Genomic DNA, 27313 nt, shown 5'->3' on the forward strand with positions numbered 1-27313 from the left:
AAACCCTGTCCCCCCCTCAAACTGTCCCCCTCCAAATCGGTTCCCCCCCAAATCATGTCCCCCCCAAATCATGTCCCCTAAATCGTGTCCCCCCCAAACCGTGTCCCCCCCAAAACCATATCCACCCCAAATTCTGTCCCCCCCAACCATGTTCGCCCCAAACCATGTCCCCCCTAAACTGTCCCCCCCAAAACTGTGTCCCCCCAAATCGTGTTCCCCCTAAACTGCCCCCCCCAAATCGTGTCCCTCCCCAAAACCATTCCCCCAAATCATGTCCCCCCCCAAAATCGTGGCCCCCTCAAACCCTGTCCCCCCCCCAAACTGTCCCCCTCCAAATCGGTTCCCCCCCAAATCATGTCCCCCCCCAAATCATGTCCCCTAAATCGTGTCCCCCCCCAAACCGTGTCCCCCCCTAAACCGTGTCCCCCCCAAACCATGTTCCCTCCACATTGTGTCCCCCCCTAAACCGTGTCCCCCCCAAAACCGTGTCCCCCCAAACCGTGTCCCCCCCAAATTGTGTCCCCCCAAACCGTGTCCCCCCAAAACTGTGTCCCCCCAAATCGTGTTCCCCCTAAACCTAAACTGCCCCCCCAATCATGTCCCCCCCCAAATTGTGTCCCCCCCAAACCGTGTCCTCCCAAAACTGTGTCCCCCCCAAATCGTGTTCCCCCTAAACTGCCCCCCCCCAAATCGTGTCCCCCCCCAAAACCATTCCCCCAAATCATGTCCCCCCCCCAAATCGTGGCCCCCTCAAACCCTGTCCCCCCCTCAAACTGTCCCCCTCCAAATCGGTTCCCCCCCTAAACCGTGTCCCCCCCAAACCATGTTCCCTCCACATTGTGTCCCCCTCAAACCGTGTCCCCCCCAAAACCGTGTCCCCCCAAACCGTGTCCCCCCCAAATCGTGTCCCCCCCAAACCGTGTCCCCCCCAAAACCATATCCACCCCAAATTCTGTCCCCCCCAACCATGTTCCCCCCAAACCATGTCCCCCCCTAAACTGTCCCCCCCCAAACTGTGTCCCCCCAAGTCATGTTCCCCCCTAAACTGTCCCCCCCAACCGTGTCCCCCTGAAAAGCCCCCCCCCCAAAAAGCCTTTTTCTGGCTCTGAGCTGCCCCCGCAGCCCCCAACTCTTCGTGAGGGGCTCGCAAAGCAGCGATTCCAGTGGAGAAAGCAGAAAGGGGTTTTTTTTTGTTTGTTTCTGCTTTGGGGGGTGTTTTTTTTGATTTCGGGGGGCAGGGGGGGGGTCTCAGCGTGAGCGAAGGGCCAAGCGATAAGGGCGGGGGATGTTGCCCAAGCCGCTGGACTCGGGGGAGATGTCGATGGTGGCCGGATCGTCCTCGGCTTCGAGCTGGAAATGTTGGAGGATGGTGGTGAGGAAGATGAAGAGCTCCATGGCCGCCAGCCCTTCGCCCAAGCACACCCGTTTTCCCTGCCACGGCGAGGAAAAAATAGATTAAAATTCAAAATAGATGTAAAAAAGTCGAAATAGATGTAAAAAAGTCTAAAAACGCCTCGGTTTTGGCGCCTCCCCCTCCTCCTGCTCACCTGCCGAGAAAGCCATGAAGGCCTCGTTGCGTTTGAAGCGCCCGTCGGCGTCTAAGAAGTGGCCGGGGGTCGAAGGTTTCGGGGTTGGCGAATTGGCTGGGGTCGAACTGCGAGGTGCAGAGCAACGGGATGACGTTCATGCCCTGAGAGGAGAGAAAAAAAAAAGGGGATTGGGGGCCGGGGAAAGTGCCCCCCCAGAACTCAAAAGAAAAGCCAGGGATGCTCTGTGCCTGCTGTGGTACCCAGGGATGCAGCCACAGCCCCCAGGGATGCTCTGTGGCCTCTGTGGTACCCAGGGATGCAGCCACAGGTACCCAGGGATGCTCTGTGCCCTCTGTGGTACCCAGGGATGCAGCTGCAGCCCCCAGGGATGCTCTGTGCCCGCTATGGTACCCAGGATGCAGCCACAGCCCCCAGGGATGCAGCCACAGCCCTCAGGGATGCAGCCGCAGCCCCCAGGGATGCTCTGTGCCCGCTATGGTACCCAGGGATGCAGCCACAAGCCCCCAGGGATGCTCTGTGCCTGCTGTGGTACCCAGGGATGCAGCCACAGGTACCCAGGGATGCAGCCACAGCCCCCAGGGATGCTCTGTGCCCTCTGTGGTACCCAGGGATGCAGCCACAGCCCCCAGGGATGCAGCCGCAGCCCCCAGGGATGCTCTGTGCCCGCTGTGGTACCCAGGGATGCAGCCACAGCCCCCAGGGATGCTCTGTGCCCTCTGTGGTACCCAGGGATGCAGCCACAGCCCCCAGGGATGCAGCCGCAGCCCCCAGGGATGCTCTGTGCCCGCTGTGGTACCCAGGGATGCAGCCACAGCCCCCAGGGATGCTCTGTGCCCCGCTATGGTACCCAGGGATGCAGCCGCAGCCCCCAGGGATGCTCTGTGGCCTCTGTGGTACCCAGGGACGCAGCCGCAGCCCCCAGGGATGCTCTGTGCCCTCTGTGGTACCCAGGGATGCAGCCACAGCCCCCAGGGATGCTCTGTGCCCTCTGTGGTACCCAGGGATGCAGCCACAGCCCCCAGGGATGCAGCCGCAGCCCCCAGGGATGCTCTGTTCCTTCTGTGGTACCCAGGGATGCAGCCGCAGCCCCCAGGGATGCTCTGTGCCCGCTGTGGTACCCAGGGATGCAGCCGCAGCCCCCAGGGATGCAGCTGCGGCCTCCGAGGATGCTCTGTGCCCCCTGCGGTCCCCAGGGCCGCAGCCGCAGCCCCCTGGGCGGCGCAGGTAGCCGTTTGGCCGGGCCGGTACCTGGGGGATGCTGTAACCGCGGAGCTGGACGTGGCGGGTGGTGGTGTGGGGCACCCCCATGGGCACGATGTCCGCGAAGCGCTGGATCTCGTGGATGACGGCGTCGGTGTACGGCATGCGGCTGCGATCCTCCATGCGGGGCCCGCGCTGCCGCCCGATCACACGGTCGATCTCCTCGTGGAGCCGCGCTGGAGGGGAAAAGGGGGGGTGAGGGGCGACCAGGCCGAACGCCGGGTCCTGCCCTCGGGTACAACAGCCCCGGGCAGCTCCCTGCGAGGAGAAGAGCGGCTGGAAAGGGCCCTGGAGGAGAAGGACCTGGGGGGGTCGGGTGGGACACGAGCCAGCAGGGGCCCAGGGGGCCAAGAAGGCCAAGGGCATCTTGGCTTGGAGCAGCCCCCAGGGAGGTTCTTCTCCCTCGGCCTCTGGGGGAGACCCGACCTCGAATCCTGGGGGCAGCTCTGGGCCCCGAGGAGAACCTGGAGGGCCTGGAGCCTCCGGAGAAGAGCCCGGAGCTGGGGAAGGGGCTGGAGAAGAAGAGGAGCGGCTGAGGGAGCTGGAGAAGAGGAGGCCGAGGGGAGAGCTCGTTGCTCTCTCCAACTCCCCTGCGAGGAGGTTGTGGAGAGGAGGGAGCTGGGCTCTTCTCCCGAGGGGACAGGACGAGGGGGAACGGCCTCCAGCTCCACCCGGGGAGCCTCAGGATGGACATTAGAATAAATATTTCATGAGATCATGATTTCATAGGATCATTGGTCACTGGAAGAGGGAGGGGGTTGAGTCCCAACCCTGGAGGGTTTAAGGGTCGGGTGGACGAGGTGCTGAGGGACACGGGTCAGTGGTCGATGGGGACGGTTGGGACTCGAGGATCCGGTGGGTCCCTTCCAACCTGGTGACTCTGTGACTCTCTGATTCTCTGAATGAAACGCGGCCCCAGCCCCACTTCCCGCTGCCCCCCGGCCGCCCCACGCACCTTCCACCTCCGGGTGCCGGAGCAGGATGCGCAGCCCGTATTTGAGCGTGGAGCTGACGGTCTCGGTCCCGGCAAAGAAGAGGTTGACGGTGGTTTTGGAGAGCGTGTCCTCGGTGAAGTGCGTGGCCGGGTTCCCTTCCTCCTGCCGAGCGGCGCCGGGTGAGGCCGGCTCGGGCGGCGCTGAGGGAACGAGGGGTGGGAAAGGAGGGGGCCGCGTACCTGCTGCATCTTGAGGAGGAAGCAGTCGATGAAATCTCTCGGGTTTTGAGGGTCCAAGGTCTCGCGGTGCTTGCGCACTTGCTTGTCCACAAAGTCGGCGAGGCGCAAGTAGTTGGTGTAAATGCGGCGGTGCGGCCCCGGCACAAAGCGCATGATGGTGGGGAAGATGAAGAGAAGCTGGAAGGGGAAGGGGAAGGGGATGAGGAAGAGGGAGAGGAACAAGAGGAAGGAGAAGAAGAAGGAGAAAAAAAGAGAAGATGATGATGATGAAGAAGAAGAAAAAAAAGAAGAAGAAGAAAAAGAAGAAGAAGATGATGAAGAAGAAAAAGAAGAATAAGAAAAAAAAGAAGATGTTGATGAAGAAGAAGAAGAAGGAGAAGAAGGAGAAGAAGGAGGAGAAGAAGAAGAAGAAGAAGAAGAAGAAGAAGAAGAAGAAGAAGAAGAAGAAGAAGAAGAAGAAGAAGAAGAAGAAGAAGAAGAAGAAGAAGGAGAAGAAGAAGGAGAAGAAGGAGAAGAAGGAGAAGAAGAAGAAGAAGAAGAAGAAGAAGAAGAAGAAAAAAGGAGAAGAAAAAGAAGAAAAAGAAGGAGAAGAAGAAGAAGAAAAAGAAGGAGAAGAAGAAGAACAAGAAGAAGAAGATGATGAAGATGAAGAAGAAGATGATGATGAAGAAGGAGAAGAAGAAGAAGAAAAAAGGAGAAGAAGAAGAAGAAAAAGAAGGAGAAGAAGAAGAAGAACAAGAAGAAGATGATGAAGATGAAGAAGAAGATGATGATGAAGAAGAAAAAGAAGAACAAGAAGAACAAGAAGAACAAGAAGATGATGAAGAAGAAAAAGAAGAAGAAGAAGAAGAACAAGAACAAGAACAAGAACAAGATGATGAAGAAGAACAAGAAGGAGAAGAAGAAGAAGAACAAGATGACGAAGGAGAAGAAGAAGAAGAAAAAGAAGAAAAAGAAAATGAAGATGAAGATGAAGAAGAACAAACAAGAAGAAGAAAAAGAAGAGAAAAAGAAAATGAAGAAGAAGAACAAGAACAAGAAGAACAAGAACAACAAGAAGAGGAACAAGAAGAACCAGAACAAGAACAAGAAGGATAAGGACAGAGGATGAAGAGAGGACGAAGAGAGCGCGAAGAGGGTGAAGGACACAGGACATGGGGAGGAAGCTCCTCAAGTTCCTACCTGGCCCCAAGTGGAGCTCATCAGCTTCCAGTTGGCGTTGATGAGGCCCATGAGGGTGAGGAAGCGCTCGTCTCCGTACTCGAAGCGCTCACCAAAAACCAACCAGCAGATGATGTTGGAACCGGCGCAGCTCAGCAGGAACGTGGGGTCAAAGGGTTCTCCTAAAATACAAAGTTGGGGGGGGTCGAGCGTGTTGGCTGTGGAGAGAGATAAACCCTTGGAGGTTGGTCACAAGGTTGGGTCCAGCTCTGAGGGGAGGGAGGGTCTCCAGAGGGATCTGGATCCACGGCTGGAGGGCAGGGAGGGTCTCCAGAGGGATCAGATCCATGGCTGGAGGGCAGGGAGGGTCTCCAGAGGGATCAGATCCACGGCTGGAGGGCAGGGAGGGTCTCCAGAGGGATCTGGATCCACGGCTGGAGGGCAGGGAGGGTCTCCAGAGGGATCAGATCCACGGCTGGAGGGCAGGGAGGGTCTCCAGAGGGATCTGGATCCATGGCTGGAGGGCAGGGAGGGTCTCCAGAGGGATCTGGATCCACGGCTGGAGGGCAGGGAGGGTCTCCAGAGGGATCAGATGCATGGCTGGAGGGCAGGGAGGGTCTCCAGAGGGATCAGATCCATGGCTGGAGGGCAGGGAGGGTCTCCAGAGGGATCAGATCCACGGATGGAGGGCAGGGAGGGTCTCCAGAGGGATCTGGATCCACGGATGGAGGGCAGGGAGGGTCTCCAGAGGGATCAGATCCACGGATGGAGGGCAGGGAGGGTCTCCAGAGGCATCTGGATCCATGGCTGGAGGGCAGGGAGGGTCTCCAGAGGGATCTGGATCCACGGATGGAGGGCAGGGAGGGTCTCCAGAGGGATCTGGATCCACGGATGGAGGGCAGGGAGGGTCTCCAGAGGGATCTGGTTGGGCTGGATCCATGGCCACCAGGTCCCTAGCTTGGATCAATCCCGGATGCAGGAAAGGGATCGTCCCCCTGGACTTCGTGCTGGTGAGGCCGCACCTCGAATCCTGCTTCAGTTTTGGGTCCCACGCTCCAAGAAGATCATTGAGGAGCTTCTGTGTAGAAGTTGGGGTGAGGAACCCCAACGTGGGGTGGGGAGGTTGTACCGTGGGTCTCCTGGAGGTGCTGGAGAAGGTGCTGGGCCTCCTCGCGGACCCGCTCCTCCGCGCTGCGCTTGCCCATCCCGAAGCTCTTGAGGGTGGTGATGGCGAAGCGGCGGAGCTGGCGCCAGCGCTCGCCGGTGCCGTAAACGATCCCTAAAATGGGGGAGGACACCCCGAAAATGGGGTCAGACACCACTGGGAGCTCCACAGCTCCATCAATGGCACCTAAAATGGAGGAGGACACCCCAAAAATGGGGTCAGACACCACTGGGAGCTCCACAGCTCCATCAATGGCACCTAAAATGGAGGAGGACACCCCAAAAATGGGGTCAAACACCAGTGGGAGCTCCACAGCTCCATCAATGCCACCTAAAATGGAGGAGGACACCCCAAAAATGGGGTCAAACACCACTGGGAGCTCCACAGCTCCATCAATGGCACCTAAAATGGGGTGAATCCCACCCCAATGGGGTGAAACCCTCCTGGTGCCCCCCAAAAACCCTTCCTGGGGCCTCACCGTTGCCATGACTCCACTGCTGGACGGCCGGGAAGTCCCCGCGGCCGCTGAATTCCTCGGCTCGGTCGATGAGGGTTTCCTTGAGGATCCGGTAGCCCGAGAGGACGACGCAGGGTCGAGAACCCAAGTGGAAGGTGAAGATGGGGCCGTAGGTTTCGCTCAGCTGCAACGAGAAGGATTTTAGGGGTTCACCAAGGGAGGAGGTTGAGGTTCTAAAGGAGATCCCCCCCCCCACCTCGAAGGCCTCCAAATCACCTTGCGGAGGGAGGCGATGAGTTGGGTCACCTTCACCTGGAGAAGGTTCCCCACGATGGGCAACGGGATGGGACCAGGAGGAAGGTTCTTCGCCCGGTGGCGGCGGCTCCAGAGGACGAGCAGCCCCCCAAAACTCAGCGCCAGGGCGACGCTCAGCGCCCCGTTTGCCTCCATTGCCCCCCCCCCCCTCGCTATTAACCCCCCCGCTTTGTTATAACCCCCCAACTTTGTCCTTAATTCCAGCAGCTCCAAAGGTCTTTTGGGGCTCTTGGAGCTCAGGCCACCCCAGGACACACGGACAGTGGTCATGGGGTCGTTCCCCTCCAGCCGTTTGTGACTGTGGTTAATAATCAACCCCCCCTCGAACAAAGCTGGAGGTGGGGGGGGGGTCTGGCTTGCAAACAAACCCCCCAAACCAAGCGTCTCCCCCCAAAACAGGGGCTTTCCCCCCAAAATCAGGTGCCCCCCCAACTCAGGAGCAGCCCAGGAAGGTCTCGAGGAGACAATATTCCTCCCCAAAAAGCCATTTTGGGGGCATCCGGGGGGGGTTTGGGGGGGTTGAGAGGGTCCTGGGAGGGGTTTGGGGGGTTATGGGGGGGTTTGGGGGGGTCTTGGGGGGGTTCAGAGAGAGCTGGGGGGGGGTTATGGGGGGTTTGGGGCATCTTGAGGAGGGTTTGGGGGGGTCTTGGGGGGGCTCAGAGAGAGCTGGGGGGGGTTATGGGGGGCTTGGGGTGTCTTGAGGAGGGTTTGGGGGGGTCTTGGGGGGGCTCAGAGAGAGCTGGGGGGGGTTATGGGGGGCTTGGGGTGTCTTGAGGAGGGTTTGGGGGGGTCTTGGGTGGGGTTCAGAGAGAGCTGGGGGGTTATGGGGGGTTTGGGGGGGTCTTGGGGGGGTTGAGAGGGAGCTGGAAGGGGGTTGGGGGGTCATGGGGGGTTTGGGGCATCTTGAGGAGGGTTTGGGGGGTCTTGGGGGGGGTCAGAGAGAGCTGGGGGGTTATGGGGGGTTTGGGGCATCTTAAGGAGGATTTGGGGGGGTCTTGAGGGGGTTCAGAGAGAGCTGGGGGGGTTATGGGGGGTTTGGGGCATCTTGAGGAGGGTTTGGGGGGGTCTTGGGGGGGTTGAGAGGGAGCTGGGGGGGTTATGGGGGGTTTGGGGCATCTTGAGGAGGGTTTGGGGGGTCTTGGGGGGGCTCAGAGAGAGCTGGGGGGGTTATGGGGGGTTTGGGGCATCTTGAGGAGGGTTTGGGGGGGGTCTTGGGGGGTTGAGAGGGAGCTGGGGGGGTTATGGGGGGTTTGGGGCATCTTGAGGAGGGTTTGGGGGGTCTTGGGGGGGTTCAGAGAGAACTGGGGGGGTTATGGGGGGTTTGGGGCATCTTGAGGATTTGGGGGGGTCTTGGGGGGGTTCAGAGAGAGCTGGGGGGGTTATGGGGGGTTTGGGGGGGTCTTAGGGGGTTGAGAGGGAGCTGGGGGGGGTTATGGGGGGTTTGGAGCATCTTAAGGAGGGTTTGGGGGGGTCTTGGGGGGGCTCAGAGGGAGCTGGGGGGGTTATGGGGGGTTTGGGGCATCTTGAGGAGGGTTTGGGGGGGTCTTGGGGGGTTGAGAGGGAGCTGGGGGGGGTTATGGGGGGTTTGGGGCATCTTGAGGAGGGTTTGGGGGGTCTTGGGGGGGCTCAGAGAGAGCTGGGGGGGTTATGGGGGGTTTGGGGCATCTTGAGGAGGGTTTGGGGGGGTCTTGGGGGGTTGAGAGGGAGATGGGGGGGTTATGGGGGGTTTGGGGCATCTTGAGGAGGGTTTGGGGGGTCTTGGGGGGGTTCAGAGAGAGCTGGGGGGGTTATGGGGGGTTTGGGGGGGTCTTAGGGGGTTGAGAGGGAGCTGGGGGGGTTATGGGGGGTTTGGAGCATCTTAAGGAGGGTTTGGGGGGGTCTTGGGGGGGCTCAGAGGGAGCTGGGGGGGTTATGGGGGGTTTGGGGCATCTTGAGGAGGGTTTGGGGGGGTCTTGGGGGGTTGAGAGGGAGCTGGGGGGGTTATGGGGGGTTTGGGGCATCTTGAGGAGGGTTTGGGGGGTTCAGAGAGAGCTGGGGGGGTTATGGGGGGTTTGGGGCATCTTGAGGAGGGTTTGGGGGGTCTTGGGGGGGCTCAGAGAGAGCTGGGGGGGTTATGGGGGGTTTGGGGCATCTTGAGGAGGGTTTGGGGGGGTCTTGGGGGGTTGAGAGGGAGCTGGAAGGGGTTTGGGGGGGGGTCTTGAGAGGGAGCTGGGAGGGGTTTGGGGGGGTCATGAGGGGGGTTGGGGCATTTTAAGGAGGTTTTGGGGGGGTCTTGGGGGGGTTGAGAGGGTCCTGGGGGGAGGTTGAGGGGAGTTTTGGGGATCCTGGGGGGTGTTCAAGATGATCTGGGGGGCGTTTTGAGGGTTTGTGGGTATCTTAGGGGGATTGAGAGGGTCCTGGGGGCCAGGGACCCCCCCAAAACCGTGACACCCCCCCCGGTTTGGCCCCCAAAATCCTAAATCCCCTTAAATCCACGCCCACAGCACCCCCCCCCCAAAAAAAATCCCACCCCCTTGGCCCCATAACTCCCCCAGCATCCCCAAAAAACACAACCTGGACCACAGGGGGGGGTTAATTCTTTATTTTTTGGGGGGGGGGCCTGCTCCAGGTGCAATGTCTGCAGAGAGACCCTGGGTACAATGCTGGGGGGCCCGGCCCCCCCTGTTTGGCAGTGAGGGGGGGGGCAAAATGAGGCGAGGGGGTGGGAAAGGAGAAGGGTGGGGGTAAAAAAAGGGAGGTGGGGGGCAAAAGGGAGAGGGAAGGGGGTAAAATGGGGAGCAGGGGTAAAAAAAAAAGGGGGGGGGGCTAAAAAAAAGCAGTAAAAAGGGAGATGGGGGTAAAAAATGGGGGTAAAAAGGGTGGGGGTAAAAAAAATAGGGGGGTAAAAAGGGGGTGGAGCAAAAAAAGGGGGGTAGGGGCCAAAAAAGAAGGGGGGGGGGGCGAAGGGTCGGTCGCCTCAGGGCAAACTTACCTTCGGGAGGGGGCAGGGGGTTTTGGGGGTTCAGGGGGGGAATTTGGGGTGCGGGGGGGTCACTTCTTGGCGAAGGAGATCTTCATGGCGTTGCTCTGGGTGATCTTGAAGCCCTGGAGGGCCTCGCGCGCCGCCCCCGCCTGCACCTCGCCCTCAAACTCCACGAAAGCAATGTCGTGGCGGCCCGGGACGAGGCGAACCTCCTTGAAACCTGGGAATCTGAGGGAAAAAAGGGGTGAAGGGGACCCCAAAATCCAGCTTGCCCCCCCCAAACTGCTCAGCGACCCCCAAACCATCCCACAGGGCCCTAAAACTCCCCCAAATCCACACAGAGCACCCCAAAATGGCCCAGGACGAGGCGAACCTCCTTGAAACCTGGGAATCTGAGGGAAAAAAGGGGTGAAGGGGACCCCAAAATCCAGCTTGCCCCCCCCAAACTGCTCAGCGACCCCCAAACCATCCCACAGGGCCCTAAAACTCCCCCAAATCCACACAGAGCACCCCAAAATGGCCCAGGACGAGGCGAACCTCCTTGAAACCTGGGAATCTGAGGGAAAAAAGGGGTGAAGGGGACCCCAAAATCCAGCTTGCCCCCCCCAAACTGCTCAGCGACCCACAAACCATCCCACAGGGCCCTAAAACTCCCCCAAATCCACACAGAGCACCCCAAAATGGCCCAGGATGAGGCAAACCTCCTTGAAACCTGGGAATCTGAGGGAAAAAGGGGTGAAGGGGACCCCAAAATCCAACTAGCTCCCCGCCCCCAAACTGCTCAGCAACCCCCAAACCATCCCACAGGGCCTCAAAACTCCCCTAAATCCTCACAGAGCACCCCAAAACAGCCCGGGAGGAGGCGAACCTCCTTGAACCCTGGGAATCTGAGGGAAAAAAGGGGTGAAGGGGACCCCAAAATCCAACTAGTCCCCCCCCAAACTGCTCAGCGACCCCCAAACCATCCCACAGGGCCTCAAAACTCCCCCAAATCCATAGAGAGGACCCCAAAAAACCTCCTTGAAGTCAAGGAATATGGAAACCATGAAGGGAAAAAGGGCGGGAAAACAAAAAGGGCGGGAAAACAAAAAGGGCGGGAAAACAAAAAGGGCGGGAAAACAAAAAGGGCGGGAAAAAGGGGACCCCAAATTCCAACCTGGCCACCCCAAAACCCCCCGAGGTCCAAAACACCCCACAGAGCCCCAAAACTCCCCCAAATACACCCAGAGCACCCCAAAACCCCTCCCTGAACCCCAGGAATGTGGAAAAAAGAGGGGGAAAAGGGGGGAAGGGGACCCCAGAATCCAAACCAGACACCCTCCCCCAAAAAAGCCTGTTCAGCCCCCTCTAAAACACCCCACAGCGCCCCAAAACTCCCCCAAATCCACACAAATAACCCCCCAAAACCTCTCTGAACCACAGGAATGTGGAAAAAAGAATGGGAAGGGGTGAAGGGCACCCCAAAATCCAATCCAGCCCCCCCAAAAACCCCAAAGTTCCCCCAAAATCCTCATCGATGTCCCCAAAACCCCCTGGATGCTCCTATAACTGCAGAGAGGCCCCCCCAAATCCCTTCACAGCCCCCCCCAAACCCCCTGGAACCCCCCAAAATCTCCTCTGGATCCCCCCGAAACCAAGCCAAGCCCTTGAAATCCCTACAGGGACCCCCAAAATGCCCATGAATCCCTCCAAATTTCACCTGGTTGCCCCCAAAACCCTCACAGAGCCCCCCAAAACTGCAGAGGAGCCCCCCAAACCCCCTGGAATTCCACTAAATCCTTCTGGATGCCCCCTAAATCTCCCTGAATCCCCCCCAAACCAAGCCGAGCCCTCCCAAATCCCTCCAGGGCCCCCCAAAATCCCCATGAATCCCCCCAAAACTCTCAAAATCCCCCTGGTTCCCCCCCAAAACCAAGCTGAGCCCTCCCAAATCCCTCCAGGGCCCCCCAGAATCCCCATGAATCCCCCTAAACCTCCCCTGGATGGCCCCAAAACCCACGTGGATCCCACCAAGCCCCCCCCGGATCCCCCCAAAACCAAGCTGAGCCCTCCCAAATCCCTCCAGGGCCCCCCAAAACCCTCAAAATCCCCATGAATGCCCCCCAAACTTCCCCTGGATGTCCCCAAAACCCGCATGGATCCCCCCAAAATCCTCACAGAGCCCCCCCCCCACTCACTGGTTGAAGAGCATGGAGAGCATCAGCTCGTTGGTCTCCTCGGGGAGGTTGGTGAGGAACAAGATGTGGTTGGGGGGGTTCTCCGAGAGCTGGGGTGGGGAGGGAAGTGAAAAAGCAGGTTCAGCCCCCTCTGAAATCAGCACCCCCCCGTACCCCCCCCCCCCCCAAAATTGGGGTTTGGGCTCATTTGGAGTGGGTTTTGGGGGTACTCACGGTCTGCGAAGCGGGGAGCTGGCCTGGCAGGACGGCGGTGGGGGCCACGGCGCCCGGGGGGGCCATGCCGGGAGGGGGGATCATGCCTGGAGGGGGCAGGTAAGGGGGCTGCCCCCCCATGTGGTGCAGCATCCGCGGTGCCTGCGCCATCGCCATCCCCTGCGGGACAGGAATCGGAGGGTTTGGGGGGGTCCTATGGGGGTATAGGGGTTCTATAGGGGGTTGGGGGGGCTTGTGTGGGGTAAGGAGGTGTTTGGGGGGGCCCTATGGGGATATAGGGGTTCTATAGGGGGTTGAGGGGGGTCTTGTGAGGGGTAAGGAGGTGTTTGGGGGGGCCCTATGGAGATATAGGGGTTCTATAAGGGGTTGAGGGGGGTCTTGTGTGGGGTAAGGAGGTGTTTGGGGGGGGCCTATGGGGATATAGGGGTTCTATAAGGGGTTGAGGGGGATCTTGTGAGGGGTAAGGAGGTGTTTGGGAGGGCCCTATGGAGGTATAGGAGTTCTATAGGAGGTTGAGGGGGGTCTTGTGTGGGGTAAGGAGGTGTTTGGGGGGGCCCTATGGAGGTATAGGGGTTCTATAAGGGGTTGAGGGGGGTCTTGCGTGGGGTAAGGAGGTGTTTGTGGGGGTCTTATGGGGCTATAGGGGTTCTATAGGAGGTTGAGAGAATCTTGTGTGGGGTAAGGAGGTGTTTGGGGGGGCCCTATGGGGGTATAGGGGTTCTATAAGGGGTAGAGGAGGTCTTGTGTGGGGTAAGGAGGTGTTTGTGGGGGTCTTATGGGGCTATAGGGGTTCTATAAGGGGTTGAGGGGGGTCTTGTGAGGGGTAAGGAGGTGTTTGGGGGGGCCCTATGGAGGTATAGGAGTTCTATAAGGGGTTGAGGGGGATCTTGTTTGGGGTAAGGAGGCTTTTTGGGGGGACCGATGGACGTATAGGGGTTCTATAAGGGGTTGAGGGGGGTCTTGTGTGGGGTAAGGAGGTGTTTAGGGGTGTCCTGTAGGGTTACAGGGGTTCTATAGGAGGCTGGGTAGGGTCCTGTAGGGTTTGAGAGGATCTTATAGGGAGCTGGGGGCTCCAGTGTGGGCTGGGGAGCTCTTGAAGGGGGGTCCTATGAGGGTATAGAGGCCCTATAGGGGTTCGGGGGGTGGGGGGTGCCTTATAGGGGGTCTGTGGGGCCCTAAGAGAGTCTGGGGGGTCCTAGAGAGAATATATGAGCCCTATAGGTCTCTGGGCCCCTCTAGGGATCCCTGTAGGGGTGTCTGGGTCCTCCTAGAGAATATGTGAGCCCTATACGGGGTCTACGGGGCGCTATACAAGATACACGAGTCCTATTAGGCTGTGTAGGAGCCCTATAGAGACCGTATAATGCTGTAGAGAGATCCTAGAGGAGCTCTATAGATTCCATACTGCCCTCCGAAGCCCCAAACTCACGGCTACGGCGCCCTGGGCCGGGGCTGCGGTGCCGGCGGCGCTTTTCTTGGTGGCCGGAGCATCCTGGCCTTTGGGTTTACGCTTCTCCCGCTTGCGGTCGCGTTCCACGAAGGTGCCTTTCATCTTGGCGATGATGTCCGAGTCCGTCTTGGCGTACTGGATGCGCTGCCAGAGGAGACCGAGGAGTTTTGGGGGGCTCTATAGGCGTTTGGGGGTCTCAGGGAGGATTTTGGGGTCTCCATGGGGATTTGGAGGTCATAGTTGGCAGTTTGAGGGGCTCTAAAGGCATTTTAGGGCCTCCACGGGGGTTTTGGGGGGCTCTAGAGGCATTTGGAGGGCTCCAGGGGAGTTTTGAGAGGCTCTAGAAGCATTTGGAGGGCTCCACGGGAGTTTTGAGGGGCTCTAGAGGCATTTTAGGGCCTTCACGGGGGTTTGGGGGGGCTCTAGAGGCATTTTAGGGCCTCCATGGGGGTTTTGGGGGGCTCTAGAGGCATTTTAGGGCCTCCATGGGGGTTTTGGGGGGCTCTAGAGGCATTTTGAGGGCTCCAGGGGAGTTTTGAGGGGCTCTAGAGGCATTTTAGGGCCTCCAGGGGAGTTTTGAGAGGCTCTAGAGGCATTTGGAGGGCTCCAGGGGAGTTTTGAGGGGCTCTAGAGGCATTTGGAGGGCTCCAGGGGAGTTTTGAGGGGCTCTAGAGGCATTTTAGGGCCTCCATGGGGGTTTTGGGGGGCTCTAGAGGCATTTTAGGGCCTCCAGGGGGGTTTTGGGGGCTCTAGAGGCATTTGGAGGGCTCCAGGGGAGTTTTGAGAGGCTCTAGAAGCATTTGGAGGGCTCCATGGGAGTTTTGAGGGGCTCTAGAGGCATTTTAGGGCCTCCATGGGGGTTTTGGGGGGCTCTAGAGGCATTTGGGGGGCTCCATGGGGATTTGGGGGGCTCCATGGGAAGTAGGTAGGATTTTGAGGGCTCTATTGAGGGTTTGGGGGACTCTTTAGGCATTTTAGGGCCTCCATGGGGGTTTTGGGGGGCTCTATAAGCATTTGGGGGACTCCATTGGGGTTTTGGGGGGCATAGATAGGATTTTGGGGTGCTCCAAGTGGATTTTGGTGTCGTCTATGAAGGTTTTAAGCGGATCTGCTTGGGTTTTGAAGACCCTGCTAGGATTTAAGGTAGATCTGCCAGGCTTTGGGGGCTCCCACTGGGATCCAGATGAATTTTGGGGTGTCTGGGTGAATTTTGGGGCGTCTGGGTGAATTTTGGGGCGCTCCACGTGGCATTTTGGCGTCTTCTAAGAAGGTTTTTAAGTGGAACTGCCTGGGTTTTGAAGGCCCCGCTGGGATTTGTGGCGCATCTACCAAACTTTCCGAGGTCCCACCGAGATTTACGGTGTCCGAGCGGATTTTTAGGGGTGCCCTGGATGGATTTTGGGGTGCTGACCATGGGTTTGTCGTAGAAGGGGAAGCCCTGCATGGAGCGCAGGGCGTTGGAGGCGCTGCTCAACTCCTTGAAGATGACGAACGCCTGGCCTCGCATCCGCAAGCTCCGCGACACCAAGATATCCAGGATCTGGCCGAACTGGGAGAAAATGGCGTATAACGACTTCTTCAACTCTAGGAGGGGGGAAAACGAGACAAGAGGGTGAGGGGGGGCCCCAAAAAATCCACCAGGAACCTCCCAGAAACTCCCAAACCCCCCAAAATAACCCCTTGGTCTCTCTCAGACCTCCCCAAGCTCCCTCTAAACCCCGAGGCCCCACCAAAACCCCATGAGTCCCCTCGAAACAACCTCTTGGTCCCTCTCAAACCCCCTCAAGGTCCCTCTAAACCTCCAGACCCCCCCAAAACAACCCCTTGGTCCATCTCAGACCTCCTCTAAAGCCCCACACCCCCCCAAAACCCCATGAGTCCCCCCCAAAACAACCCCTTGGTCCCTCTCGCACCCCCTCAAGGTCCCTCTAAACCTCCAGACCCCCCCAAAACAACCCCTTGGTCCATCTCAGACCTCCTCTAAAGCCCCACACCCCCCCAAAACCCCATGAGTCCCCCCCAAAACAACCCCTTGGTCCCTCTCGCACCCCCTCAAGGTCCCTCTAAACCTCCAGACCCCCCCAAAACAACCCCTTGGTCCATCTCAGACCTCCTCTAAAGCCCCACACCCCCCCACAACCCCATGAGTCCCCCCGAAACAACCCCTTGGTCCCTCTCAGACCTCCTCTAAAGCCCCAGACCCCCCCACAACCCCATGAGTCCCCCCAGAACCACCCCTTGGTCCCTCTTGGACCCCCCAAGCTTCCTCTAAACCCCTAGACCCAGCCAAAACCCCATGAGTCCCCCCAAAACAACCCCTTGGCCCCTCTCAGACCCCCCCCGAGGTCCCTCTAAACCTCCAGACCCCCCCCAAACAACCCCTTGGTCCCTCTCAGACCCCCCAAGCTCCCCCTAAACCCCCAGGCCCCATCAAAATCCCACAAATCCCCCTGAAACAACCCCTTGGTCCCTCTCAGACCCCTCCCAGGATCCCCCGAATGACCCTTTGGTCCCTCTAGGATCCCCCCCGACCCTATGGACCCCCCAAACTCGCCCCCTGCCTCCTCACCATCCTTCTTGATCTTCTCGTTGAGGTTGTTGATGTAGATGGTGTGGTTGGGACGCGCCTCCTGCACTGCCATTTTCTTTTTTTTGGGGGGGTGGGGGGCTGTTCGCTGGCCGGGGAGGAGAAGAAGGAGAATTGGGGGGGCTGATGGGGGAGAAGCTACACCCCAAAACCCCCCTGACTACCCCCCATCCCTTTCAGCCCCCCCCCCCCCAAACCCCCCGACACGCTTGATCCCCCTCAGCTCCCACCCCCCCATTCCTCCAAGTGACCCTAGACCCCCCCTGGACCCTCCCAAAGCCCCTTTAGGACCCCCCAAGATCCCCCCAAACCATTCTAGGACCCTCCAAGCCTTCTAGAAGAACCCCCCAAGCCCTCTAGGCGCTCCTCAAACCCCCCTAATCCCTCACATCCCCGCAGCCTCCTCTAGGGCCCACTCAGAGCCCCCCAAACCTCTCTATGACCCCCTCCAGAGCCCCCCAAACCCCTCTAGGACCCCCTCAAACCTCCCTAGGACCCCCTCCCACCCCTCTAGCACCCCCCCCAAACTCTTCCAGGACCCCCTCAACACCCACAAACTCCTCAAGGGCCCCCCAGGCCCCCTTCAGTCCCCCCCAAATCCCTCCAGAACCCCCTCAAACCCTTCTAGGACCTCCCTATACCCCTCTAGGGCCCCTCAGACCCCCCCCAAACCCCTCTAGGATCCCCTCAGCCGCCCCCCAACCCCCTCCAGAGCCCCCCCAAACCCTTCTAGGACCCCCTCAAACCCCGCTAGGACCCCCTCAAACCCCTCTAGGACGCCACCCCACCCTTCCAGGACCCCCTCAACACCCCCAAGCTCCTCGGGGCCCCCCAAGCCCCTCCAGGACCCCTTCAGTCCCCCCCAAATCCCTCCAGAACCCCCTCAAACCCTTCTAGGACCTCCCTAAACCGCTCTAGGACCCCTCAGACCCCCCCAAACCCCTCTAGGATCCCCTCAGCTGGCCCCCAGCCCCCTCCAGGGCCCCCCCAAACCCACCTAGGACCCCCTCAAACCCCTCTAGGACCAACCCCCATCCTTCCAGGACCCCCTCAACACCCCCAAGCTCCTCGGGGGCCCCCCAGGCCCCTCCAGGACCCCTTCAGTCCCCCCCAAATCCCTCCAGGACCCCCTCAAACCCTTCTAGGACACCCCCTATATACCTCTAGGACCCCTCAGACCCCCCAAACCCCTCTAGGATCCCCTCAGACGCCCCCAACCCCCTCCAGGCCCCCCCAAACCATTCTAGAACCCCCTCAAACTCCCCTAGGACCCCTTCAAATCCCTCTAGGATACCACCCCACCCTTCCAGGACCCCCTCAACACCCCCAAGCTCCTCGGGGGCCCCCCAGGTCCCCCTCAGTCCCCCCCAAATCCCTCTAGGACCCCCTCAAACCCTTCTAGGACCTCCCCAAACCCCTCTAGGAGCCCCTCAACACCCCCAAACCCCTCAAGGCTCCCCCCCAATCCCACCCAGCCCTCACCAGCAGCTCCCGCCGCTTCCTCACCCGCGTGCGCGCCCGCAGCCGCCAATCAGAGCGCGGGGAGGAGCCCTAAGCCCCGCCCACCGGGGCTCTCGACCAATCAGAGCTCAGAGCCTCCAAACTGAGAGTCGGATTCACCAATCAGAGAGCGACTCAGTCTGATTGACAGACGCGTGGTCCAATCAGAGGGCAGCCCGCAGCCTCAGCCTCCCCAGTTCATACTGGACCCAGGACCCTCCCCAGTTCAATACTGGGACTAGGGACCCTGTTCACACTGGCCCCCAGACCCCCCCCAATTCAATACTGGAGCCCAGACCCGCTCCCCCCACTCCCCCCCAGCTCAATACTGGGACTAGGACCCCCCTCCCAGTTCATACTGGGACCACACACACTCCCAGTTCATACTGGACCCCATACCCCCCACCCCAGCTCAATACTGGGACTAGGACACCCCCCTCCCAAGTCCATACTGGACCCAGGGCCCCCCTCCCAGTTCATACTGGGACCACACACCAACCAGTTCAGTTCATACTGGACCCAGCCCCCACCACCACCCCAGTTCATACTGGGACCACACACCCCCCAGTTCATACTAGACCCAGGACCCCCCTCCCAGCTCATACTGGGACCACACACACCCCAGTTCAGTTCCTACTGGACCCAGGGCCGCGCTCCCAGTTCATACTGGGACCACACACCCCCCTCCCAAGTTCATACTGGACCCAGGAACCCCCTCCCAGTTCATACTGGGACCCCACACCCTAAGTCCCGCCTACTCCAATCAGAGCGCGCCTGGCGCAGACTGACAGCCGCGTTCTCCAATCAGAACTCAGATTTATGCCTAAGCCCCGCCCCCTCCCTCCCCATGACCAATCAGCTCGCGCCTCTCCTGACCGGCAGCTTTCCCGCCCAATCACCTCTCGCCATTCCCGCCCCGCCCCCCCCCCCGCGCCCTCATGGCTCCGCCCGAGCCCCCCCCCCCCGCCCCACATGGCTCAGCCCGAGGGCCCCCCCCCACCGCCAGGACCCCCCCCGCCCCCGCAGCCGCCCCCCCCCCATCGGCCGGTGCTGCGGGAGGCGCTGGAGAGGGCGGGGGCCGAGCTGGGGGAGGAGGGGGCGATCCGGGACCTGCTGAGGAGGAGGAGGGACAGGTGGGGGGGTGCTGGGACCAGTATGAGCTGGGGGGGGTGCTGGGACCAGTGTGAGCTGGGGGGGGCTGGGACCAGTGTGAGCTGGGGGGGGTACTGGGACCAGTGTGAGCTGGGGGGGTGCTGGGACCAGTGTGAGCTGGGGGGTGCTGGGACCAGTGGGAGCTGGGGGGGTACTGGGACCAGTGTGAGCTGGGGGGTGCTGGGACCAGTGTGAGCTGGGGGGGTGCTGGGACCAGTACGAGCTGGGGGGGGTGCTGGGACCAGTGTGAGCTGGGGGGGTACTGGGACCAGTGTGAGCTGGGGGGGTGCTGGGACCAGTGTGAGCTGGGGGGTGCTGGGACCAGTGTGAGCTGGGGGGGTACTGGGACCAGTATGAGCTGGGGGGGTGCTGGGACCAGTGTGAGCTGGGGGGGTGCTGGGACCAGTGTGAGCTGGGGGGGGTGCTGGGACCAGTGTGAGCTGGGGGGGGTGCTGGGACCAGTGTGAGCTGGGGGGGGTGCTGGGACCAGTATGAGCTGGGGGGGTGCTGGGACCAGAATGAGCTGGGGGGGTACTGGGACCAGTGTGAGCTGGGGGGGTGCTGGGACCATTATGAGCTGGGGGGGTGCTGGGACCAGTGTAAGCTGGGGGGGTGCTGGGACCAGTATGAGCTGGGGAGGGTGCTGGGACCAGTGTGAGCTGGGGGGGTGCTGGGACCAGTGTGAGCTGGGGGATGCTGGGACCAGTGTGAGCTGGGGGGGGTACTGGGACCAGTGTGAGCTGGGGGGGTGCTGGGACCAGTGTGAGCTGGGGGGGTGCTGGGACCAGTGTGAGCTGGGGAGGGTGCTGGGACCAGTGTGAGCTGGGGAGGGTGCTGGGACCAGTGTGAGCTGGGGGGGGTGCTGGGACCAGTGTGAGCTGGGGGGGTACGGGGACCAGTGTGAGCTGGGGGGGTATGGGGACCAGTGTGAGCTGGGGGGGTGCTGGGACCAGTGTGAGCTGGGGGGTGCTGGGACCAGTGGGAGCTGGGGGGGTGCTGGGACCAGTGTGAGCTGGGGGGGGCTGGGACCAGTGTGAGCTGGGGGGGATACTGGGACCAGTGTGAGCTGGGGGGTGCTGGGACCAGTGTGAGCTGGGGGGGTGCTGGGACCAGTGTGAGCTGGGGGGGTGCTGGGACCAGTGTGAGCTGGGGGGGTGCTGGGACCAGTGTGAGCTGGGGGGGTGCTGGGACCAGTGTGAGCTGGGGGGGGTACTGGGACCAGTGTGAGCTGGGGGGGGTACTGGGACCAGTGTGAGCTGGGGGGTGCTGGGACCAGTGTGAGCTGGGGGGGGTACTGGGACCAGTGTGAGCTGGGGGGTGCTGGGACCAGTGTGAGCTGGGGGGGTGCTGGGACCAGTGTGAGCTGGGGGGTGCTGGGACCAGTGTGAGCTGGGGGGGGTACTGGGACCAGTGTGAGCTGGGGGGTGCTGGGACCAGTGTGAGCTGGGGGGGTGCTGGGACCAGTGTGAGCTGGGGGGTGCTGGGACCAGTGTGAGCTGGGGGGGGCTGGGACCAGTGTGAGCTGGGGGGGGTACTGGGACCAGTGTGAGCTGGGGGGTGCTGGGACCAGTGTGAGCTGGGGGGGTGCTGGGACCAGTGTGAGCTGGGGGGTGCTGGGACCAGTGTGAGCTGGGGGGGGTGCTGGGACCAGTGTGAGCTGGGGGGGTGCTGGGATCAGTGTGAGCTGGGGGGGTGCTGGGACCAGTATGAGCTGGGGGGTGCTGGGACCAGTGTGAGCTGGGGGGGGTGCTGGGACCAGTGGGAGCTGGGGGGGTGCTGGGACCAGTGTGAGCTGGGGGGTGCTGGGACCAGTGTGAGCTGGGGGGTGCTGGGACCAGTGTGAGCTGGGGGGGTGCTGGGACCAGTACGAGCTGGGGGGGGTGCTGGGACCAGTGTGAGCTGGGGGGGGTGCTGGGACCAGTGTGAGCTGGGGGGGTGCTGGGACCAGTACGAGCTGGGGGGGGTGCTGGGACCAGTGTGAGCTGGGGGGGTACTGGGACCAGTGTGAGCTGGGGGGTGCTGGGACCAGTGTGAGCTGGGGGGGTGCTGGGACCAGTGTGAGCTGGGGGGGTGCTGGGACCAGTGGGAGCTGGGGGGGGGTGCTGGGACCAGTATGAGCTGGGGGGGGTGCTGGATCAGTGTGAGCTGGGGGGGTGCTGGGACCAGTATGAGCTGGGGGGGGTACTGGGACCAGTATGAGCTGGGGGGGTGCTGGGACCAGTGTGAGCTGGGGGGGGTGCTGGGACCAGTATGAGCTGGGGGGGGTGCTGGGACCAGTATGAGCTGGGGGGGGTGCTGGGATCAGTGTGAGCTGGGGGGGTGCTGGGACCAGTGTGAGCTGGGGGGTACTGGGACCAGTATGAACTGGGGGTGGTTCCAGTATGAGCTGGGGGGGGTACTGAGACCAATATGAACTGGGGGGGGATTCCAATATAAACTGGTGGGGGGGTACTGGCACCAGTATGAGCTGGCGAGAGGAGTCCTGCCCCCAGTCTGAACTGGAGAGAGGAGTCTTGCTCCCAGTATGAACTGGGGGGGGTGTTACTGGGGGCGGGGGTGTCACTGGGGGGGTCCCAACATGCCTCCCCCCCCAGCCTCACCGCGCCCCTGCAGTGGCTCCTTTTCCACCGCCCCGTCCCCCCCCTCATCCAAGATGGACCACAGTGAGTATTGGGGGGGGTTGGGGGACACATTATAGGGGTGCCCTTGCCACCCCCCCCCCCATTATCTTTATTCCCCCCCCAGGTGTGGGCTGGTTGCCCTGTGGCTCGCGGGGTGGCTCTTGGCCCCCTCCCACGGCGTGGAGCTGGCCCAGCTGCTGGCCACCGCGCGGGCCAGGGGCTTCACCGCCCGGGGGGAGATGTTCTCAGGTTTGGGGGGGCCTGGAGGGAAGTTGGGGGGGGGGCTGGGGGGGTCCTAGTGATGTCTGGAGGGGTCTCAGAGGGGTTTGGGGGAGTCCTAGTGGGGTTTGGGGGGGGCTGGGGGGGTCCTTGAAGGGTTTGGAGGGGTCTCAGAGGGGTTTGGGGAGTCCTAGTGGGGTTTGGGGGGGACGGGGAGGGGGGTCCTAGTGATGTTTGGGGGGGTCTCAGAGGGGTTTGGGGGAGCTGGGGGGGTCCTAGAAGGGTTTGGGGGGGTCTCAGAGGGGTTTGGGGGAGCCGGGGGGGTCCTAGTGGTGTTTGGAGGGGTCTCAGAGGGGTTTGGGGAGTCCTAGTGGGGTTTTGGGGGGGGCTGGGGGGGTACTAGTGATGTTTGGGGGGATCTCAGAGGGGTTTGGGGGGGCTGGGGGGGTCCTAGTGATGTTTGGAGGGGTCTCAGAGAGGTTTGAGGGGGTGGGGGGGTCCTAGTGGTGTTTGGAGGGGTCTCAGAGGGGTTTGGGGGGAGCTGGGGGGGTCCTAGTGGTGTTTGGAGGGGTCTCAGAGGGGTTTGGGGGGGCTGGGGGGTCCTAGTGGTGTTTGGAGGGGTCTCAGAGGGGTTGGGGGGGCTAGGGGGGTCCTAGTGGTGTTTGGAGGGGTCTCAGAGGGGTTTGGGGGGGCTGGGGGGGTCCTAGTGATGTTTGGGGGGGTCTCAGAGGGGTTTGGGGGGAGCTGGGTGGGTCCTGGTGATGTTTGATGGGGTCTCAGAGGGGTTTGGGGAGTCCTAGTGGGGTTTTGGGGGGGGCTGGGGGGGTCCTAGAAGGGTTTGGAGGGGTCTCAGAGGGGTTTGGGGGGGCTGGGGGGGGTCCTAGTGATGTTTGGAGGGGTCTCAGAGGGGTTTGGAGGGGCTAGGGGGGTCCTAGTGATGTTTGGAGGGGTCTCAGAGGGGTTTGGGGGGGCTGGGGGGGTCCTAGTGGTGTTTGGAGGGGTCTCAGAGGAGTTGGGGGGGGCTGGGAGGGTCCTAGTGATGTTTGGAGGGGACTCAGAGGAGTTTGGGGGGCCTGGGGGGGTCCTAGCGATGTTTGGAGGGGTCTCAGAGGGGTTTGGGGAGTCCTAGTGGGGTTTGGGGGGGAGGGGGGGGTGTCCTAGTGATGTTTGGGGGGGTCTCAGAGGGGTTTGGGGGAGCTGGGGGGGTCCTAGAAGGGTTTGGGGGGGTCTCAGAGGGGTTTGGGGGAACCGGGGGGGTCCTAGTGGTGTTTGGAGGGGTCTCAGAGGGGTTTGGGGAGTCCTAGTGGGGTTTTGGGGGGGGCTGGGGGGGTCCTAGTGATGTTTGGGGGGGTCTCAGAGGGGTTTGGGGGGGCTGGGGGGGTCCTAGTGATGTTTGGAGGGGTCTCAGAGGGGTTTGAGGGGGGTGGGGGGATCCTAGTGGTGTTTGGAGGGGTCTCAGAGGGGTTTGGGGGGGGCTGGGGGGGTCCTAGTGGTGTTTGGAGGGGTCTCAGAGGGTTTTGGGGGAGCTGGGGGTTCCTAGCGATGTTTGGAGGGGTCTCAGAGGGGTTTGGGGGGGCTGGGAGGGTCCTAGTGGTGTTTGGAGGGGTCTCAGAGGGGTTTGGGGGAGCTGGGGGGGTCCTAGTGGTGTTTGGAGGGGTCTCAGAGGGGTTTGGGGGGGCTGGGGGGGTCCTAGTGATGTTTGGGGGGGTCTCAGAGGGGTTTGGGGGGAGCTGGGTGGGTCCTGGTGATGTTTGATGGGGTTTCAGAGGGGTTTGGGGAGTCCTAGTGGGGTTTTCGGGGGGGGGTGGGGGGGTCCTAGAAGGGTTTGGAGGGGTCTCAGAGGGTTTTGGGGGAGCTGGGGGTTCCTAGTGATGTTTGGAGGGGTCTCAGAGGGGTTTGGGGGGGCTGGGGGGGTCCTAGTGGTGTTTGGAGGGGTCTCAGAGGGGTTTGGGGGGGCTGGGGGGGTCCTAGTGGTGTTTGGAGGGGTCTCAGAGGAGTTGGGGGGGGCTGGGGGGTCCTAGTGATGTTTGGAGGGGTCTCAGAGGGGTTTGGGGAGTCCTAGTGGGGTTTTGGGGGAGGCTGGTGGGGTCCTAGAGGGGGTGGGGAGGTCTAAAGGGGTTTTGGGGGTGTCCTAGAAGTTTTTGGGGGTGTCCTAGAAGGGTTTGGGGGGGTCTGCTAGAGAGGATGGGGGGGGCCTGATGTGGTTTTGGGGGGTTCTAGAAGGAGATTGGGGATGCTAAAGGGGTTTGGAGTGGGGTTGAAGAGGGATTTGGGGAGGTCCTAAAAGCATTTTGGGGGGACGAGAGGGTCTGGGTGGGATCCTCACCCCCCCTCACCCCCAAATTCCCCCCCCCCGGCACCCCATTTTTTCCCCCGTCCCCCCAAAGTTTCTGACATGGCCTCGCTGGCCCAAGAGCTTTTCCCGTGCCGCGCCGAGGTGATTTCGGGGGGCTTAGACGGACCCAACCGCCCCCGCGTGCTGCGCCACCTCGTTTCGGGGCTCCCCCTCCTCGTCCCGTATCCTTCCACTTCATTTTTGGGGGGGGGGGGCACCCCAATTTCTTCTATTTCGCCTCCTTAACCCACCCCCCCCCCCCCAGCTACGACGAAGACAGCAACCACGAGCCCTGCTGTCGGCGCGGCCACAAAGCTCATTGGGCTGTGCTGACGGGTAATTTTGGGGCGCAGGCACCCTAAAAAGGTGCCGGGGGGGTTGCTTTCAATCTGGGGGGGCCCTAAAGTGATGATGTGACCCCCCCTTTCTTTCTTTTTTAGGTGTTTTATTGGGTTTGCGAGCCGTGAGCCCTTCGTGTCGCCGAGACCCCGAGATCCCCAACCTGTTCCACCCCCCGGATTCTGGGGGGGTTGGGGAGAGGTTTTGGGGTGATTTTTTACGAGGGGGGGGCCCCGAGGGGGTGCTGGTGGTGGGGAGGCAGGGCAAGAGCCCCGCTGCCAGCTGTGGGGTTTCGGGGGGCTGGCGGGGAGCAACGCGCAGCTCGGGGAGCTGAGTCCTCGCCGCCTCCACGACGGCCACGTCTACGTCCTTCCCCCGGTGGGGTGGGGGCCGGGCTGGGGGGGAGAGCCCTGCTGCTGCACCCCAAAACTGGGGGGGGCACAACCCCCCACCTGTGAAAAGGTGGGGACCCCCCCGTCACCCTTTGGGGCCTTTTGGGGTGTTGCTGTGGGGCAGAAGGGGCAGCAAGGGGGGGTCCCTGGGGGTCTTGGGGGGTCCCTGGGGGGTTTTGGGGGGTCCCTGTGGGTTTTGGGGGGTCCTTGGGGGTCAGTGGGGACCGTTAGGGGTTTTGAGGGGTGCCTGGAGGATTTTGGGGGGTCTTGGGGGGCAGGAGGGGCAGGGAGGGGGGGTTGGGGGGTCCCTCTGGGGCAGAAGGAGCAGCAAGGGGGGTCCCTTCGGGGTTTTGGGGGTCCTTGGGTGTCAGTGGGGACCATTAGAGGTTTTGAGGGGTGCCTGGAGGATTTTGGGGGGTCTTAAGGGGCAGGAGGGTCAGGGAGGGGGGTTGGGGGCCCCTGTGGGGCAGAAGGGGCAGCAAGGGGGGGTCCTGGGGGTCTTGGGGGTTCCTGTCCCCCAGTGGGGTGGGGGCCGGGCTGGGGGGGGAGGGCCCTGCTGCTGGACCCCAAGGCTGGGGGGGGCACAACCCCCACCTGTGAAAAGGAGGGGACCCCCCCCGTCATCCTTTGGGGGCCTTTTGGGGTGTTGCTGTGGGGCAGAAGGGGCAGCAAGGGGGGGTCCCTGTGGGTCTTGGGGGTCCCTGTGGGTTTTGAGGGGTCCCCTTGGGGTTTTGGGGGGTCCTTGGGGGTCAGTGGGGACCACTAGGGGTTTTGAGGGGTGCCTGGGAGATTTTGGGGGGTCTTAGGGTCAGGGAGGGGGATTTGGGGGGCCCCTATGGGGCAGAAGGGGCAGCAAGGGGGGGTCCCTGTGGGTTTTGGGGGTCCCTTTGGGGTTTTGGGGGGTCCTTGGGGTCAGAGGGGACCACTAGGGGTTTTGAGGGGTGCCTGGAGGATTTTGGGGGGTCAGGAGGGGCAGGGAGGGGGGATTTGGGGGGCCCTGTGGGGCAGAAGGGGCAGCAAGGGGGGGTCCCTGGGGGTCTTGGGGGGTTCCTGTCCCCCAGTGGGGTGGGGGCCGGGCTGGGGGGGGAGAGCTCTGCTGCTGCACCCCAAAACTGGGGGGGCACAACCCCCCACCTGTGAAAAGGTGGGGACCCCTCCGTCATCCTTTGGGGGCCTTTTGGGGTGTTGCTGTGGGGCAGAAGGGGCAGCAAGGGGGGGGTCCCTGGGGGTCTTGGGGGGTCCCTGTGGGGTTTTGGGGGGTCCTTGGGGGTCAGTGGGGACCGTTAGGGGTTTTGAGGGGTGTCTGGGGGATTTTGGGGGGTCTTAGGGGGCAGGAGGGGCAGGGAGGGGGGATTTGGGGGGCCCCTGTGGGGTCAGAAGGGGCAGCAAGGGGGGTCCCTGGGGGTTTTGGGGGGTTCCTGTCCCCCAGTGAGGTGGGGGGAGGGCCCTGCTGCTGCACCCCAAAACTGGGGGGGCACAACCCCCCACCTGTGAAAAGGAGGGGACCCCCCCCCGTCATCCTTTGAGGGCCTTTTGGGGTGTTGCTGTGGGGCAGAAGGGGCAGCAAGGGGGGGGGTCCCTGTGGGGTTTTGGGGGGTCCCTGTGGGGTTTTGGGGGATCCTTGGGGGTCAGAGGGGACCGTTAGGGGTTTTGGGGGGTGTCTGGAGGATTTTGGGGGGGCTTAGGGGGCAGGAGGGGCGGGGAGGGGGGATTTGGGGGGCCCCTATGGGGCAGAAGGAGCAGCAAGGGGGGTCCCTGTGGGGTTTTGGGGGATCCTTGGGGTCAGAGGGACCGTTAGGGGTTTTGAGGGGTGCCTGGAGGATTTTGGGGGGTCTTAAGGGGCAGGAGGGGCAGGGAGGGGGGATTTGGGGGGCCCCTATGGGGCAGAAGGGGCAGCAAGGGGGGGGGTTGTGGGGGTTTTGGGGTGTTCCTGGGGGTTTTGAGGGGTCCCTGTGGGATTTTGGGGGGTCAGAGGGGACCACTAGGGGTTTTGGGGGGTCTTAGAGGGCAAGAGGGTCAGGGAGTGTGGGGGTTGAGGGGCCCCTGTGGGGCAGAAGGGGCAGCAAAGGAGGGGGTTGCAGGTCCCTGTGGGGTTTTGGGGCCCCCGTGTGATTTTTGGGGGGCTCCTTGTCTCATTTTTTTGGGGTCCTCTCTGGCTGCGTCCCCTCGGCCTGTGCCTAACTCAGCAATAAACTGTGGAGGCGTCGTTCTTGTGTGTTTTTAAGAGAAAACTGGGGGGGGGGGGGGGGGGGGGGGGGTGTTGGGGGTCCAGCCTGAGGCTCCC

The 27313-nt window shown here is 61.9% G+C and overlaps 3 protein-coding genes across 4 annotated transcripts; 1 reads left to right on the plus strand and 2 right to left on the minus strand.

Annotated features, from left to right (window-relative positions):
• Window positions 1-1248: 1248 nt before the first annotated feature.
• On the minus strand, window positions 1249-7217 carry LOC138735127 (cytochrome P450 2F3-like). Its single transcript, XM_069883020.1, is given in 10 exon segments — window positions 1249-1431; window positions 1552-1614; window positions 1616-1690; window positions 2799-2986; window positions 3766-3907; window positions 3985-4161; window positions 5167-5327; window positions 6275-6424; window positions 6789-6951; window positions 7044-7217. Coding segments are annotated over 10 exon segments (1476 nt in total).
• Window positions 7218-9654: 2437 nt separating this feature from the next.
• SNRPA (small nuclear ribonucleoprotein polypeptide A) lies at window positions 9655-16559 on the minus strand. Of its 2 annotated transcripts, XM_069883019.1 has the most exons (7): window positions 16454-16559; window positions 15296-15468; window positions 13864-14028; window positions 12435-12593; window positions 12222-12310; window positions 10913-10931; window positions 9655-10253 (listed from the first exon to the last, which is right to left on the minus strand). In XM_069883019.1, the coding sequence occupies exons 1-7, from the start codon at window positions 16524-16526 to the stop codon at window positions 10113-10115; spliced, it is 819 nt and encodes a 272-aa protein (XP_069739120.1). In that variant the 5' UTR covers window positions 16527-16559; the 3' UTR covers window positions 9655-10112. The 2 variants fall into 2 exon arrangements, with proteins under 2 accessions (XP_069739120.1, XP_069739119.1); XM_069883018.1 differs by lacking the exon at window positions 10913-10931 and having other exon boundaries at window positions 9655-10272.
• Window positions 16560-18936: 2377 nt separating this feature from the next.
• On the plus strand, window positions 18937-25158 carry ACTMAP (actin maturation protease). The gene is given in 8 exon segments (XM_069883023.1): window positions 18937-19104; window positions 21718-21786; window positions 21869-21993; window positions 24351-24480; window positions 24564-24634; window positions 24739-24906; window positions 24909-25010; window positions 25013-25158. Coding segments are annotated over 8 exon segments (909 nt in total). The 5' UTR covers window positions 18937-18943; the 3' UTR covers window positions 25096-25158.
• The last annotated feature ends 2155 nt before the right edge of the window (window positions 25159-27313 follow it).

Source organism: Phaenicophaeus curvirostris, unplaced genomic scaffold, assembly GCF_032191515.1.
Source record: "Phaenicophaeus curvirostris isolate KB17595 unplaced genomic scaffold, BPBGC_Pcur_1.0 scaffold_471, whole genome shotgun sequence".
Lineage (NCBI taxonomy): Eukaryota > Metazoa > Chordata > Aves > Cuculiformes > Cuculidae > Phaenicophaeus > Phaenicophaeus curvirostris.

What these genes read in the sequence shown, in the direction of transcription:
- SNRPA (XM_069883018.1), bottom strand. Translation starts at nt 16,526, where the DNA reads ATGGCAGTGCAGGAGGCGCGTCCCAACCACACCATCTACATCAACAAC. An exon ending in CGGCCCAGGGCGCCGTAGCC is followed by an intron (nt 12,594 to 13,863) that starts GTGAGTTTGGGG and finishes CCTGTCCCGCAG; the next exon opens with GGGATGGCGATGGCGCAGGC. An exon ending in CTCTCCATGCTCTTCAACCA is followed by an intron (nt 10,273 to 12,221) that starts GTGAGTGGGGGG and finishes TTTTTCCCTCAG; the next exon opens with ATTCCCAGGTTTCAAGGAGG.